The 17,938-nt window shown below is 38.9% G+C and overlaps 1 protein-coding gene across 2 annotated transcripts in view; it reads right to left on the bottom strand.

The window, feature by feature from the left end:
• Positions 1 to 7,333: 7,333 nt before the first annotated feature.
• LOC131955059 (caspase activity and apoptosis inhibitor 1) overlaps positions 7,334 to 17,938 on the bottom strand; it is a 105,291-nt gene continuing 94,686 nt past the window's right edge. For both annotated transcript variants that reach the window (XM_059319009.1, XM_059319010.1), the window contains 4 exons: positions 14,306 to 14,369; positions 9,856 to 9,886; positions 9,341 to 9,457; positions 7,334 to 7,998 (listed from right to left, as the gene is read on the bottom strand). In XM_059319009.1, the coding sequence (XP_059174992.1) occupies positions 7,765 to 7,998; positions 9,341 to 9,457; positions 9,856 to 9,886; positions 14,306 to 14,369 (446 nt within the window). In that variant the 3' untranslated portion in view covers positions 7,334 to 7,764. The remainder of the gene's footprint in view (positions 7,999 to 9,340; positions 9,458 to 9,855; positions 9,887 to 14,305; positions 14,370 to 17,938) is intronic.

The raw sequence follows: 17,938 nt of genomic DNA, 5'->3' as shown, positions 1-17,938 counted from the left end.
ATTTTAGCAAGGGCCAACATTGTAGCGAGGACCAACATTGTAGCGAGGGCCAACATTTTAGCAAGGGCCAACATTGTTGCGAGGGCCAACATTGTAGCGAGGGTCAACATTGTAGCGAGGGCCAACATTATCGCAAGGGCCAACATTGCAGCAAGGGCCAACATTGTAGCGAGGGCCAACATTGTAGCGAGTGCCATCATTGTTGCAAGGGCCAACATTGCAGCAAGGGCCAACATTGTAGCGAGGGCCAACATTGTAGCAAGGGCCAACATTTTAACAAGGGCCAACATTGCAGCAAGGGCCAACATTGTAGCGAGGGCCAACATTGTAGCGAGTGCCATCATTGTTGCAAGGGCCAACATTGCAGCAAGGGCCAACATTGTAGCGAGGGCCAACATTGTAGCAAGGGCCAACATTTTAACAAGGGCCAACATTATAGCAAGGACTAACGCTGTAAATGGGCAATCTTTGTAACAAGGGCCAACATTGTAGCAAGGGCCAACATTGCAGCAAGGGCCAACATTGTAGCGAGGGCAAACATTGCAGCAAGGGCCAACATTGTAGCGAGGGCAAACATTGCAGCAAGGGCCAACATTGTAGCGAGGGCCAACATGTGGCAAAAGCCAACATTGTAGCGAGGGTCAATATTGTAGCGAGGGTCAACATTGTAACAAGGGCCAACATTATAGCAAGGACCAACGCTGTTAATGGGCAGTCTTTGTTACAAGGGCCAACATTGTAGCAAGGGCCAACATTGTTTCAAAAGCCAACATTGTAAAATTACAGCAGCATCTACCATCATTGTTACACGGCCCACCATTTTAACACAAGCCATCGCCTATACATGGCACCTACACTATATTGTTATTCTTTACCAACCTACCATCGAGTCTTATACTCGAACAAAATTTACAGGTAAGATCTTTGTCTTTCAATGTAGCACAAAATTTACAGGTAAGATCTTTGTCTTTCAATGTAGCACAAAATTTACAGGTAAGATCTTTGCCTTTCAATGTTGCACAAAATTTACAGGTAAGATCTTTGCCTTTCAATGTTGTACAAAATTTACAGGTAAGATCTTTGCCTTTCAATGTTGTACAAAATTTACAGGTAAGATCTTTGTCTTTCAATGTTGAGCAAAATTTACAGGTAAGATCTTTCTCTTCCAACGTTGCACCAGCCTGCCGACCTTAAGAGAAAATCGAAAAAGAAAATCCCCCGATAATTATAATCAAAGATTTTATAAGTACACAAAAATTCCAATTATCGATACTTTTTTTTTCTCCTGTGCTACGTACAGGCGATTACGATATGCTTTGATAAATTGTTACAAAATGTTTCGAGATGTTACAAAACGGAGCTTAATGAGCAATTAGCAATGATGGGATGTCTCGTTTATTGAATGTGCTGAGCTGCAGTGGATCTCAAGTGGACGTCAAGGCCGCTGTAGAATTACGTGGACAGAAGCGCTTCTCAAACTGGTGCAAATGGAGTCTTTGCAGGGAGACTTAAAGCAAGTTGCAACTAGCGTGGAGCGGACGAGCTAGGAAACCCAGGTAAAGAGAAATGTGCTGGGGTAGTGTGTGATTGTTTGAGGACCACTAGCTACAGAGGGCTGGTTGAATTAAGAAATTGGAAGAGATATTCTAGGGAAATAAAGTTTGGTGTTGTTGAAAAATGTGATGAAAGTGTTACATGTGATGTGAGTTAACCGCATGTGGTTTAAAACACACGGTGTGTGTAACACATCTTGAGGAGGGGCAAGGAAGAAGGACAGGATATAGATAATTTTTTTTTTTAAATTGTATGTTTAATTTTTATTTCTCTTTAGGATATAGATAATAATGCGTGAACGCGTTGTTTACAACCTTGACAGAAGCTGCGGGGTAATTTTCAAATATAAAATGTTCTTTTCTATTAAAACTGTGTTATATAAAAAGATTGTCAATAACCTATGAATGTAGACATATAAAATAAATAGAAAGGATACAAAAAGACACAATAGTTGATCTGAGGCTAGAAAACATTTTTAGCCGATTTATGCATTTGGTTTCCTCTAAATTGAACCAAATTCAAACCTTTCGGGTTAATATTTATAAATTTAAAGCTTGTACACATCTCGTGTTCAAAGAGAAATAACTCATGAAAAAAAGTATACAGACTATTCTCTCGGGTTATCGTTCTTTAAGAATTCTTTAAAACAAGCGAAAGAAACGAAATCTTTACACCTCTGCAATAGTCTCCTCCCACATATTTATACCCCGTGATCCAGATTTTTCATATCTTTTGTCTTCTAGTTTTGTACAACAGACATCTGTGTTTGCTTGCGATTGTTCCCGTGCCTGTCATGACCCGCAAATCATCAACGGATGTCACCCGCAAATCATCAACTGATGTCAGTTGTCACATTTTTTCCTTCAGTACCACGCACCAGTGGCGTAGCTAGGGGAGGGCGGGTGGGGCGGCCGCCCCGGGCGCCGACCCTAAGTGGGCGCCACAAGGAGTAGAACAATTAATTGAAAAGCTCATTTTAAACTAATTTTAAGCTGAATTATTAAAATATATACAGTCAAAGTTAAGAAAATAAATGACTTCAATTCGTTTCACATTGATTTAACTGTTTTCTATATCAATTTCGTGGCACCGAAATAGAAAATCTAGTGGGATAGTAACTGGTAAGAAGCTCCAGAAACCTTTCCAATTTATTTACTTTGGGGGGGGGGGGGATTTTTAAAAAACGGGGGGGGGGGGGGGGCGCTTTTTCAAAGACAGGAATAACTATAAATAGAATGGGAGGAAGGGGCGCAAAAATGTATATTCCGCCCCGGGCGCCGGAATCGGTCGCTACGCCTCTGCCACGCACACAGGTTAACCTAATTAATCACTCACCCACGGTGGCGTAGCCATGAATTTATCAAGCGGGGGTAGGAAAATTCATAATTTTTTCAATCACTCCCCCTACTTACACATATATTCATCGAAAAAAAATTGAGTTCCGCAGTTCAATAACACTATATATATATATATATATATATATATATATATATATATATAAATATATATAATATATTTATATATATAATTTCCCAATGTGTTTTATAAACACACCAGTATGAGATAGTAGTGGATTAAATGACTGGAGTTCTATTTATACTAGTATGCTACCATTAGTAATGTAATATATGTACCCAATGACCTAGTGAGAACAAGTTTTTTTTTGCTGCTGTAAACAGTGCTTATTGTTTCTTAAAATATTTTAAGTTTAATGTGTTCCCAGTAGGTAAAAAAAAATGACGTGCATGTGTAAGGAAGCATTTCTGTAAACCAAAACTTAAAACTATTTAAAAAAAAACAACCAACAACAACAATTAACATAATTCTTCCCTCATCTGTGTACCATAATACTTGAAATGATTAGAAGCCTACAATTCTAAGAGGTATTATTTAAGTATTATGTACGTGGTATGAATGAAATTCGTTATCAGAATTGAGAACCAGCAGGAATGTAAATGTATTCGTAGACCATTTTTGTTTGTTAAAAAAAAACAACAACCAACTAGATGTCCTTATCTTGTCTATGGTTTATCTTGTGACGGACATAAGATAGTGCTGTTACAAGATCAGTACACTTCTCGACTTCTGTATTAACTACAGGCATTCAAGCTTTCAGCTCAATAACAAGCTGGAATGTACACACTATTTGGAAGATTGTTCAAAGAGAGGCAAATCAAGATTAACCTAAGCTAAATTTGAATTTCACGAGTAGCTTCCCCTTAAACGACGTGATGGCTCTGGTTTATATCAAACAATGAGATCATATAGAACTGTTAGTGACTGGGTCATTTATTTGAATCTATTTTTCCCACGTTTTCTTTAACTTGCTTTCGTCTCTGTTTGTCTTTCCAATCAAATCTTGCGATCGGAATTTCTGGCACTTCCCAGTTAGCTAGCGCGCTGAAATTTTCAGGGAAGCTTTGTTTTGGATGACAATTGAATATTCAATTGTTATTATTACTAAATTGATCCATGGAAACATTTTATTGATCATTTTAGACCGCTATATAATTGTACAAAAAACGTGGGGAAAAGGGGACATAACCCAGTAACTGTAATTTGATGAAAACAAGGTTCGGTACTCTCCCTCTTTGCTTACTGAGTAGTGTTCACGCGGTGTTTGTGTACAAACAACCGTAACAACTGGTGGCCAGTATGGGGGGAGACGATATGGTCGAGTGGTTGGGCACACGATTGCTATCCCACTCGACACGGGTTCAAATCTACGTGTTCTAGTCAGTAACGTATTCACACAACGTGTTTTTAACACGTTTTTAACACGTTTTTATTAACTCAGCTTCGCGTGGATGTGTTTGTTGTTAAAATTGACATCGAAAATTAGCCCACTTCTGATTGTTCTATAGTTCTGAAATTTGGCATGCAGGTTACTTTCGCCTAACAATTTCAGATGCAATCATAAAAACTAGCAATTAGAGACCGTAATTAGCTTAATTTAATTACGCCCCAAGGACCATAAAATTGAGGACATGATTTCTAAAGATACCGACAAGACTGGAGGCCTATAGACACAGTTACTTCGGCCCCAATCGATGTGAGCGCGCTGGCCGTGATCGTATAGTGGTTAGTACTTCGCGTTGTGGCCGCGACAACCCAGGTTCGAATCCTGGTCGCTCAAGATTTTTTTAGTCCGTGTATTTATAAACACTTTTTTAAAAACCACGTTTTTCATGTGTAGCAACGGACTAAAAAGGAGAAAATAAAATACTTAAAAAAAAAACTTTTTAAAAAACCACGTTTTTCTTGTGGACTAAAAAGTAGAAAATAACTATTTACATACATTTGATGACAAAAAACGTGGGTCGGGCAGATGGGTCGGGAAATTTGATGGTGAACGTACCCACGTTTTTTGTCATCAAATGTATGTAAATAGTTATTTTCTACTTTTTAGTCCACAAGAAAAACGTGGTTTTTTAAAAAGTTTTTTTTTAAGTATTTTATTCTTAACTCAGCTTCGCGTTTGTGGATTTGTTTGTTTGTTGTTAAAATTGACATCGAAAATTAGCCCACTTCTGATTGCTCTAGAGACCTGAAATTTGGCATGCATGCTACTTTCGCCTAACAATTTCAGATGCAATCATAAAAACTAGCAATTAGTGACCGTAATTAGCTTAATTTAATTACGCCCCAAGGACCATAAAATTGAGGACATGATTTCTAAAGATACCGACAAGACTTGAGGCCTATTGACACAGTTACTTCGGCCCCAATCGATGTGAGCGCGCTGGCCGTGATCGTATAGTGGTTAGTACTTCGCGTTGTGGCCGCGACAACCCAGGTTCGAATCCTGGTCGCTCAAGATTTTTAGTCCGTGTATTTATAAACACTTTTTTAAGAACCACGTTTTTCATGTGTAGCAACGGACTAAAAAGGAGAACGGACACGGTAACACATTGTTAACGGTGACACGGTTGGTACGCTGGGCATGCTAAAATACACATAAACACGTTTTTCCTTAACTCAGCTTCGCGTTTATTTGTTTGTTTATGGGAGATTTGATCACGTGATTCGTGAGTAGATCTCCACGCCAGCAACGTAAATTACACCCTTTCTCTGTTTAAAGCGTATCGGTCGCTCAAGATTTTTTTAGTCCGTGTATTTAAAAACACTTAGTCAAGTCATACTTAATCAAGTGATTAGATAAAGTAGAAAATAAACTATATAAAAAACTTTTTAAAACCACGTTTTTCATGTGTAGCAACGGACTAAAAAGGTGAAAATAAAATACTTAAAAAAAAAAAAACTTTTTAAAAAACCACGTTTTTCTTGTGGACTAAAAAGTAGAAAATAACTATTTACATACATTTGAGGACAAAAAACGTGGGTCGGGCAGATGGGTCGGGAAATTTGATGGTGAACGTACCCACGTTTTTTGTCATCAAATGTATGTAAATAGTTATTTTCTACTTTTTAGTCCACAAGAAAAACGTGGTTTTTTAAAAAGTTTTTTTTTAAAAGTATTTTATTTACGAGTTGTCTTTTTACGAGACTTTTATGCTATACAACTTTTACGAGTTTTTAATGCAAACAAACAGACAAAGACTAAAAAGTAGAAAATAATAATCATTAAAAAAGTTTTTAAAAACCCACGTTTTCTGATTGAAATAAAAAGTAGAAAATAAATGCTATACATGACAATAATGCAAGCGATCACTCTACTATAAGCGATCAAAAACGTGGGGCGCCGTGATTTTCTTACAGTTTCTAATACTGTTGACTCTCTACAAGCTCCCTAATAAAAGTCAATAGTATTATCTAATCAATAGTAATATAACTTTTACTTCGGCGTCCCACGTTTTTCATCGCTTATAGTAGAGTGATCGCTTGCATTATTGTCATGTATAGCATTTATTTTCTACTTTTTAGTTCAATCAGAAGACGTGGGTTTTTAAAAACTTTTTTAATGATTATTATTAATAGAATCGAATTAACTAAGCAGTGAAGAACTGAAGTTACCTTTTCAAACCTGACGGTCTATAGGGCAAGTGAAGTAGAGTTAATGTGTTTCTGTGACCTCCACATGTGAAGAGATAGTGTGGTCAGCACTATGCCCAGCCAACTAAGCAGTGAAACACACCATATTTTAGCATTAAGGCATGGGACTGAGTTTTCAGGCAATTGCTATCACATGCTATAATTTTCTCTTTTGGCCGGATAGAATCTGGTTCTAAAAATACATTGATATTTTTAAAAGAAATTTTGGACCAACAACATAACAAATGTTAATTTTTATCCAAATACTGAGAAGAATTTAATTTAATAAAATAAAAATGCTAAAATAACATTGTAGTCTCCCTTGCCTTGTTCAGCCAACTCGTAGTTCCAATCAGGGGCAGCAATGTGATGTCTAAAGTGCTGATTGGTTTGGTTGAAGAAATCAGATCTTGGGGAGTGGAGACACTCCCACCATAGACAACAACACAACTCCACACCTAACCTACACACACCCCAAGACACCCTATTTATCCCCAAAAACAACAGGACAGTCTACACACACAACATCTGTTTTAAAAAAAAACCACTTAGCTCTCTAAGGAGATAATTAGCACAGAGAAATCAACAGGCTGATGTTCTTGTGGGCTCTGTGTTGGCAGTTCTCAGTGGTCACATTTGGTCTGTTTTATGAACTGGACAACAACAAAATGTCCTTTATCAACAACAAAATGCCTCCACATCAACAACAAAATGTCTCAGCATCAACAACATAATGTCTACGCATCAACCACAAAATGTCTACGCATCAACCACAAAATGTCTCTGCATCAACCACAAAATGTCTCCGCATCAACCACAAAATGTCTCCGCATCAACCACAAAATGTCTCCGCATCAACCACAAAATGTCTCCGCATCAACCACAAAATGTCTCCGCATCAACCACAAAATGTCTCCGCATCAACCACAAAATGTCTCCGCATCAACCACAAAATGTCTCCGCATCAACCACAAAATGTCGCAGCATAAACAACAAAATGCCTCCGCATCAACCACAAAATGTCTTCTCATCAACCAGAAAATGTCTGATGAAAAACCACATCAAGTCTGCTTTTAACAAGAAAAATTCGGCAAGATTAAAGCAGACAAAAGTCTGATGTTAAACCAGAGAAAGTCTGATGTTAAACCAGAGAAAGTCTGATGTTAAACCAGAGAAAGTCTGATGTTAAACCAGAGAAAGTCTGCATCAGTCTGTGAGTCAAGAATCCCCGTCATCGTGTGAGCTGAGCATGGCCTTGATGGCCCTGGCCCTCATCTCAAGCTCCAGGAGTTCCATCTGGTCCATCATGATGGAGGGGAGAACATCATCAGCGGCGCCCTGCATGGACGCCATCAAATCATCCTCGATGTCTGACATTTCGTCCTCATCTTTGTCGTCCATCTCTTCATCTCCGCTGGCTGGTTCTTGTTTGATGTGAACATCATCTTCAGTCTGAAACAAGACAACATCATCTTCAGTCTGAAACAAGACAACATCATCTTCAGTCTGAGACAAGACAACATCTTCAGTCTGAAACAAGACATCATCTTCAGTCTGAAACAAAACAACATCATCTTCAGTCTGAGACAAGACAACATCATCTTCAGTCTGAAACAAAACAACATCATCTTCAGTCTGAAACAAGACAACATCTTCAGTGTGAGACAAGACAACATCTTCAGTGTGAGACAAGACAACATCATATGTGTGAGACAAGACAACATCTTCAGTGTGAGACAAGACAACATCATCTTCAGTCTGAAACAAGACAACATCATCTTCAGTCTGAAACAAAACAACATCATCTTCAGTGTGAGACAAAACAACATCATCTTCAGTCTGAAACAAAACAACATCATCTTCAGTCTGAAACAAAACAACATCATCTTCAGTCTGAGACAAGACAACATCTTCAGTGTAAGACAAGACAACATCTTCATTCTGAGACAAGACAACATCTTCATTCTAAGACAAGACAACATCTTCAGTGTGAGACAAGACATCATCTTCATTCTAAGACAAGACATCATCTTCATTCTAAGACAAGACAACATCTTCATTCTAAGACAAGACAACATCTTCAGAGTGAGACAAGACAACATCTTCATTCTGAGACAAGACAACATCTTCATTCTGAGACAAGACAACATCTTCAGTCTGAGAGAAGACAACATCTTCATTCTAAGACAAGACAACATCTTCATTCTGAGACAAGACAACATCTTCATTCTAAGACAAGACAACATCTTCAGTGTGAGACAAGACAACATCTTCATTCTGAGACAAGACAACATCTTCATTCTGAGACAAGACAACATCTTCAGTCTGAAACAAGATATCTTCAATTTGAGACAAGACAAGATCATCTTTAGTCTGAAATTAGACAAACATCATCTTCAGGCTATCTAATGTTTACATCGTCTATGTCAGTGTCTTTTTGTTACACAAAGTTCACAAAATCCAGTCATAAAACATAAATTAAAAATTTCAAAAAAATTAAATTTACAAAAATTAACTTTAGTATAAAACACAATTACATTTTAAAGAGAACAACAGCATTGGGAGATTCAATAAAAAAACTAGCAATGTGTTTGTTGTACAAACATTTTTGTGTGCATATATTAGAAAATTAACATTTAAGATAAAAAAAATATTCTATCAATGCCATCACACACAATGAGAGAACAAACATCAATCACCAAATGTTCTTACTTTACAAAATCTAATGTGAAATTATTAAGACAAAACTTCCTTTTTATTCTTCAACAAAGATAAATAAAAACAATCCACCCACCATCTCCTCCTTAATAACCAGCTCCCCATCCTCCGACCCTGAGGTGTACGTCTCCACCCCTTCCTCCTCCTCCCCCGACTCTGGGGGCTCGTGTTTGATTTCAACGTTTTCACTCTCCTGGGAAAAATAGATTTGTGAAACATTTCTTAAATGAATATAAAAAAAAAATGTCATGTTTACTTAAAGGAACATCACTCCTATTTAGCTAAATTGCCCAACATTTATTTGATTATTCCCCTTGCAACAGAAAAAAAAACAAGCAATGCCTATAATCACTTCGTTTTTAGATGTTTTAAATTATTTTGCATTTCATTTTTGGGCTTTAACAACGTTTATTCTTTAATCATTCTTTTTTTTTTGTCAACAATTTTATTAGGAAACATCAAACAGCAATAATAACGTTGAAGGGAGAGAAAATTTGATGGGTGATTTCCCTTAACCCTTCCCGTGACTTTTTGCTCCCATTTTTGATAGACCGGCAAGGATTTGTTGGATGACAGACGAGACGTTCTTACCTCCGTGTCTTGGGCTGGGTCTTGTTGGGTGCTGGGGATAGCAGAACACACATTAGGTTAGAGACGACAGCAGATCTAAACTAATAGCTAAACTCAACTAGAGAAATAGCTAAACTCAACTAGAGAAATAGCTTAACTAAACTAATAGCTAAACTCAACTAGAGAAATAGATAAACTAAGCTAGAGAAATAGCTAAACTAAACTAGAGAAATAGCTAAACTCAACTAGAGAAATAGCTAAACTTTAACTAGAGAAATAGCTAACCTTTAACTAGAGAAATAGCTAAACTCAGCTAGAGAAATAGCTAAACTCAACTAGAGAAATAGTTAAACTCAACTAGAGAAATAGCTGAACTCAACTAGAGAAATAGCTAAACTAAACTAATAGCTAAACTCAACTAGAGAAATAGCTAAACTCAACTAGAGAAATAGCTAAACTCAGCTAGAGAAATAGCTGAACTCAACTAGAGAAATAGCTAAACTAAACTAATAGCTAAACTCAACTAGAGAAATAGCTAACCTTTAACTAGAGAAATAGCTAAACTCAACTAGAGAAATAGCTAAACTCAACTAGAGAAATAGCTAAACTAAACTAGAGAAATAGCTAAACTCAACTAGAGAAATAGCTAAACTAAACTAGAGAAATAGCTAAACTTAACTAGAGAAATAGCTAAACTTAACTAGAGAAATAGCTAAACTCAACTAGAGAAATAGCTAAACTCAACTAGAGAAATAGCTAAACTCAACTAGCTGAAATAGCACAACTCAACTAGAGAAATAGCTAAACTCAACTAGAGAAATAGCTAAACTAAACTAGAGAAATAGCTAAACTTAACTAGAGAAATAGCTAAACTCAACTAGAGAAATAGCTAAACTAAACTAGAGAAATAGCTAAACTTAACTAGAGAAATAGCTAAACTCAACTAGAGAAATAGCTAAACTCAACTAGAGAAATAGCTAAACTCAACTAGAGAAATAGCACAACTCAACTAGGGGAAATATATACCTAAGAATAGGGTTTGGGACTATAAAGTCAAGTATAAAGAGTTTGAGATGTATGTAAGAAAAAACCCAACTAAGGACAAAACTACTAAGTTATGATAAAATAAAGGAGTTTAATACATTGAAAACAAATGGTCAAAATATTGCATTTGTGAATCTTGCTTTTATTATTAGAACAACTCTTTGCATTCTTAAGAAAGTGAGAGTACATCATCACTAAATTTGGCAAGTTGAAAAAAAAAAACAAAAAAAAAAACAAAACAATTCTAAAGGGAAGCTGGTGCTAAATAGAGGGACATAATAATAGGACAAAATAAAGTCGAGTAAAACGCCATGTCAAGCAGAAACAACAAGACAAAACATTTTTTTTCCATAGGGGCCAAACTTCTATTCACCATTTAATTTACATTAATTGAAACGCAATCAGATAGGTGTGGACAATCAAGGGTCAGATGGTCAAGAGAGCAGAGGAAGTAGAGCTGGACTGGATTTGTGATACAAATTAAAAAAAAAACAAAATATTAGACTAGGGAGAGAACTTACTGCCTGTCATTTTAGCAAAACAATATGACGATCAGCGCGTCACTGGGATCCGAACCCAGGCCCCCCTTGTATCACATTATCGTGCACGAAATCACAGACCACCACAAAACCAACTCGTGCAATCAGTTTGGTGCTCATAAAACAGAGTCAAAGATTTTTCTTGAATTTTTACTCACGCTGATGGTTTCAACAGCAACAGTTGGCCAACTGACAGTGGCCACAGGCAGTGTGTTTATCCGAGGCCAACCAACATGTGGACACTACCTGGACCCTAGATTTGGGAACCCAGTGTTGTGCTTAGCTAAGGCCACCCGTGATTTGGCCAGCCAGTATCGTATATAACTGAAACAAGCCTAGATTTGGCCACCTAGTGTAATGTTTAGCTGAGGCCTCCTAGATTTGACCACCAGGTGTTGTGCATAGCTAAGGCCACCCGTGATTTGGCCACCGAGTATTGTATATATTTGAAACAAGCCTAGATTTGGCCACCCAGTATTGCATATAACTGAAACAAGCCTAGATTTGGCCACCCAGTATTGTATATAACTGAAACAAGCCTAGATTTGGCCACCCAGTATTGTATATAACTGAAACAAGCCTAGATTTGGCCACCCAGTATTGTATATAACTGAAACAAGCCTAGATTTGGCCACCCAGTATTGTATATAACTAAAACAAGCCCAGATTTGGCCACCCAGTGTTGTATATAACTGAAACAAGCCTAGATTTGGCCACCCAGTATTGTATATAACTGAAACAAGCCTAGATCTGGCCACCGAGTATTGTATATAACTGAAACAAGCCTAGATTTGGCCACCGAGTATTGTATATAACTGAAACAAGCCTAGATTGGCCACCGAGTATTGTCTATATTTGAAACAAGCCTAGTTTTAGCCACCCAGTATTGTATATAACTGAAAAAAAGAATAGATGTGGCTATCTACTATTGTATATAACCGAGGCCATCCTAGATTTGTCCACCCAATATTGTATATAACTGAAACAACCCGTGATTTGGCCACCCACTATCTTCTATAACTGAGGCCACCCTAGATTTGGCCACCCAGTGAGTGTTGTATATAACTGAGGCCACCCTAGATTTGGCCACCCAGTGAGTGTTGTATCTAACTGAGGCCACCCTAGATTTGGCCACCCAGTATTGTGTACAACAAGGATCATTACCACGAGAGACAGGCCCTCGGCCCACTGTTCTAATCACCTGGGGTCCCATACAAGAGGTGGGAGGGGGGGGGGGTGAATTAGCGCCCCAGTCAACAAACGCTAAACTAGCCGACCACATCCCCCCGGCAGGCCACGACAAATAAATGAAAACTAAATGCAAAATCCATAATATTAGGGCCACGGGGGACTCCCCTGATGTAAACCTGTCTATTTTCGACCGTCGGCCACCCCTTTGCTCCCTCCCCCTCCCCCCCCCCCCCCCCCTGCGATGCATCAAAGGGCCCAGAGTTTTGTGGCCAGTTTATGAGCAGGCCACAGGAGATTGTTTTAATTTAATTGCTTTTGGGGGCAGATATTGTGCACAGTGTCAGGCCCGGGGGTGGAGACCGAAAGATAACTTGAACCCAACCCAACATAAACTCCCTCATACCTCCCTCCCTCTTCCACCCCCCACCCCCCTCCCCCAATGTCAGGCCCGGGGGTGGAGACCGAAAGATAACTTGAACCCAACCCAACATAAACTTTGTCATACCTCCCTCCCTCTTCCAGCCCCCCCCCCCCACCCTCCCAATGTCAGGCCCGGGGGTGGAGACCGAAAGATAACTTGAACCCAACCCAACATGAACTCCGTCATACCTCCCTCCCTCTTCCAGCCCCCTCCCTCCCAATGTCAGACCCAGGGGTAGAGCCAAAAAAATACATCGGTACAAACCCAACACAACATACCTTCTATCATGCTCTCTCCACCCCCACCCCCTTCCACCCCTTCCCTTTACCTCTCATTGTACTGAACAATGAAATGTTTCAACTGAACCCTATTTTCTTATAGCATTCAAAAAACTTGACGCAATGTAGGACACAGGGAAATGATTCTCCAAAGAACAGGCGGGGTCAGAGAAAGGGGGTTATTGGGAGAATATTTAAAAAACAAAAAACTCCCTACAAAACGTGGTGAAAAAAATTTAGAGTCGGCGCTAAAGTAAAGGTCGAAGGTTAATTAGAGTGTGGGTGAACTCCACAGCTGCAGGTGACTCCCCACACACGGTACTGCCAAATTGTTTGATTAATAATGCCATTTAATTAATTTAAGGGCATGGTGTCGCCTGCTAATGGGGCAGTGCAGCAAAGGGGGGGGGGGGGGGCTCAACACGTACATTTGAAAACGGCGCGAAAACAAAATGTCTGAAGCATGGGTCTAATGGCGCTTGTGTCTTAGACTCGATAAGATGTTTAAGGGACGTCCTACTTATGGCATGGTGGGGGCAGACGTATAGTGCCCAGTTGAAGGGCAGCAGTATATTGGTGTAACATTAGATAGGTATGGCGCTAACGATGGTAAGTGAGATCATGCAAGAAAAGTAACCCTGGCAAGATATTAGGCAATACAGATAGGCAATACAGATAGGTGATACAGATAGGTGATACAGATAGGCAATACAGATAGGTGATACAATAAAGAACTTTTCAAGGACAGCCTTTGACGTGTTGTGGACAAGGAATTTTTCTGGGCACTAAAAGGAGGACGTTCCTAATGGACCGTCAGGTTCAAAAGGGAACTTTACTAAAGGGGCTTCTGGATTTGAGTAGATGAAGTAGAGTGGCGGTATTATGTTTGGGTGTAGAGTCGAGTGTGTAGTAGGCTGTAGTAGATAAAGTGCAATGCTGGATGTAGTAAGGTGCCAGTGCTTGCGTCTACCAGAGTGCCGGCAGACAGAAAGACATACCTGATGTCCTGTCGGGTAGAATCAGGTGGGTGGCTCTCTGCTGGGACGTCTGCTGCTGGTTCGTCTGCTCAAAAAGTAAAAAAAAAAATGTTTTCATTTTACAAGAACAAAGATATAGTTAAATAACAATACTATTAGTTTATGGCTTTCATCATTCTGTAATCGTTTCGTATCATCTGCCTCCCGTTATAAAACTATTATCTGCCCTCTTATTATAAAAGTATAATACCATGTGCCCTTCCGTTTTAAAACCACCGTGTGTCCTCTCATTATAAACCTACACCAAGTGCCCTGTCGTCATATAACTGTACCTGGTGCCCTCCCATTATAAAACTAGACAATGTGCCCTCCTATTATAAAACTATACAATGTGCCCTCCCATTATAAAACTATACAATGTGCCCTCCTATTATAAAACTATACAATGTGCCCTCCCATTATAAAACTATACAATGTGCCCTCCCATTATAAAACTATACAATGTGCCCTCCTATTATAAAACTATACAATGTGCCCTCCCATTATAAAACTATACAATGTGCCCTCCCATTATAAAACTATACAATGTGCCCTCCCATTATAAAACTATACAATGTGCCCTCCCATTATAAAACTATACAATGTGCCCTCCCATTATAAAACTATACAATGTGCCCTCCCGTTATGTGTCCTCATGTAATCTCCAAACAGTTTGAAGAATGAAAACAAAAAACCATTGTCTAGACCAGTGGTTCCCAACCTTTTTTGAGTGGCGACCCCCTTTTATAAAAATTAAGTGACCCGCGACCCCCATAGAATTAAAAAGCCGAAATTAGTATGGAAATTAATAAGCACTAAAATAACATTTTCTAGTAGACTTTCAATATGAACTACTCTTGATAACTGTTTTATTACCATGAGTTAAATTGCATACTATTCACTAAACATTCGCGGTTACTTTTTTTTAAAGTATTTTTTTTTGTTAACGCCAACCTATGTCATTATCATTATCTTAATTGTGTTTTTAATCGAAAAATAGTGTTGAAAATCTATTCTCGAAAAGTCAATCAATTTTACCTTTGGTATGAATGGTGAAATTTACAATATATCCAAGATTTATTTTCTTCGCCGATTTTGCAGCTTTGATAAAAATGCCCCGAGATAATCATGGAGAGTGATAATATTCGTTCATTTTCCATGAAGCTTCAGGTTATGCTTATGTAGATTTTCGAACACATCTGCTAGGTATGATACTCTCTCCAACCACTCTATGTCGTTTTAAGTATACCAAAAGGTCTTGTTTCCTTTGCATTTCCAAGAACAATTTTATTTCAGATTTCAATTAAAAAACGCGATTCACAACAATTCATTTGACAGCCAGCACACTGTAGTGTAGAAGAGCAGAACCTCGTGACTTTATTTAGGTCTTTGCTCAGTTCTATAAAGGCTCCAGATTTTATATAATTTACCACTTATACCAGCAATGGAGTCTTGATGGCGATTGGTGAGGGCAGTGGTTAGGGAGCTAAATCTTTTCTGCTTTCTGAAAGCCCGATTTTGACCTAAACATAGATGGTGCACCATCCGTACAAACCCTCACAGCCGTTTTAATCATCCAATTAAAAAAAAAAACTATTTATTTTCTCCATGCTATCTTCACAAAAGAGCAACTCTTCTTTGCTATCATCTGAATGAAAATAGACAAAGACCAGCAACTGCGAACACGAACTCAAGTCTGTTGATTTATCAACTTGAAAAGCAAGCAATGGTGAAAGCTTAATTTCAATAAAAATGTGTTATTTAACATCTATGGACATGTCTGCTATAAGCCGCTGACTATTATTATTAGAAAGATATTTGTTGCATCTTTACTGCACTGGAATCCCCAAGAATTAACTTCACCATCTTCAACATGCAGCGTTTGATGAGTTTTTCTCCTATTGTGTTGTTTTTTTTGCTGGACATTTTCTATCGTGACTTCATGTGATGCTTGCACTAATGCTGTGTTTCCTTGGTGAAAACTTCCTGTTCGATCAAGTCTCTGACGTTTGCAACTAGCTTCATACCGACGAAAGAACTCCATATCTTTTTTGGTGTGTTTCGAATGACTCGTCTCAAATGACGTTTTAGTTTTGAAGATTTCATAAACTCGTGACTGAGAACAACTTTGTTCAGTACCCTTTGCTTCTTCTCTATTCCCTTTCCAGTGATGTTAGTAAAGCCGAATTTAAAATTTTTTTCTAAATATTTATGTTTTGTTTCTCATTATTAAGGTTTAGTATACCAGTTGGCGACCCCCCAGAAAGCCCTTCGCGACCCCCAAGGGGGTCGCGACCCCCAGGTTGGGAACCCGTGGTCTAGACAGAATAACAAGCCCCGCGCTCCAAAACAAATGAGGTTTTCTAACACCTACCAACAATAAGTATTAAAACAGACCCCCCCCTCCCCTACTACCCACCCCACCCCGGGGCGTTATTAAAAAAAAAGTCAACACGTGTGGCGGATAAAATTCGCGTCAAGCGACGCACCGCTCACGCGCTGTGACGCACGCGACGCGACACGCTTGGGTGCCCGCGTGAAGTCATTGTCCCAGCAACAATTGGAGACGGTCACGTGGGACTCATCTTACGTCCTGTCACGGACGTGATCAAAGCAAGGTCACGTGGTCACAGCCCATAGGAGGAAAGGGGGGGGGGGGGTTGAAGGGTCAAGGGCGTTTAATGACGTCATAGTGTTTAAAGTGCGAGATATAACTGATATAAATTCATATATATTTTTCTGCTGCATACACGACCTTTGTTCATAGGCAGCACACCTGAATATAATAGTCAATGGCCAGCATATCTGAGTATGATAAGCGGGCATTATATCAGAGTATGGTCAATGGGCATTATATCAGACTATGGTCCATGGGCATTTGAGTGAAAAGGCTGATCTTAAACAAATGAAAGTAAAAGTGGACGCTATGCGGATGTCAAAAGTAGACCGGTGACTTCCGGTCAGTGTAAGCATGCACCAGTTGAGAGTATGTTCACATGACGTCATATGCTTCAGCGATGGTTAAGTGTACGCTACTGGCAGTCTACGTCACCTGGTCAAAGCGGAATAAATGCTACTAGCTGTATATAAACAACGTTAAAGGTATGCTACCAGCTATGTTATACAGTCAACGCTGAAGGTATGCTACTATGTGTTTATACTATCTAGTCATCGCTACTAGCTGTCACGCTGTACATCCACCACTGAAAGTGTGATACTTGATTTCGATGCTACCTGGTCAACGCTGAAGGTATGCTACTAGCTGTCACGTTGTACATCCACCACTGAAGGTAGGCTACCAGTTACGTCACCTGGCCAGCGCCGCTGATCTAGGCCACCAGCAGTTGACGGCCTAGAGTGATTTACACCAAATCTATGCAGTGACTCCCATTAAAAGACACGTGACCGCCCAATAAAACATCAGCAAGTCGGCGGGCAAATCTAATACCCAACTCACATAGAAAATCCATTATTTTGTCAGCAAGCTTTATAAATATGGTTTAGTTATGCGCGATTTTTATGCACGATTTATACAAACGGGCCTTGGATTTGAGATGCACACAAAAAAGGGAGGTAAAAAAATAAATAAAAAATAAACTTCCAAAGATCAGAGTT

This window comes from Physella acuta, unplaced genomic scaffold (assembly GCF_028476545.2).
Source record: "Physella acuta isolate Inbredline_101_S28 unplaced genomic scaffold, ASM2847654v3 ptg001051l, whole genome shotgun sequence".
Taxonomy (NCBI): Eukaryota; Metazoa; Mollusca; class Gastropoda; family Physidae; genus Physella; species Physella acuta.
Note: the sequence above shows the minus strand (reverse complement) of the source record. Positions and strands in the feature narration are given on the sequence as shown.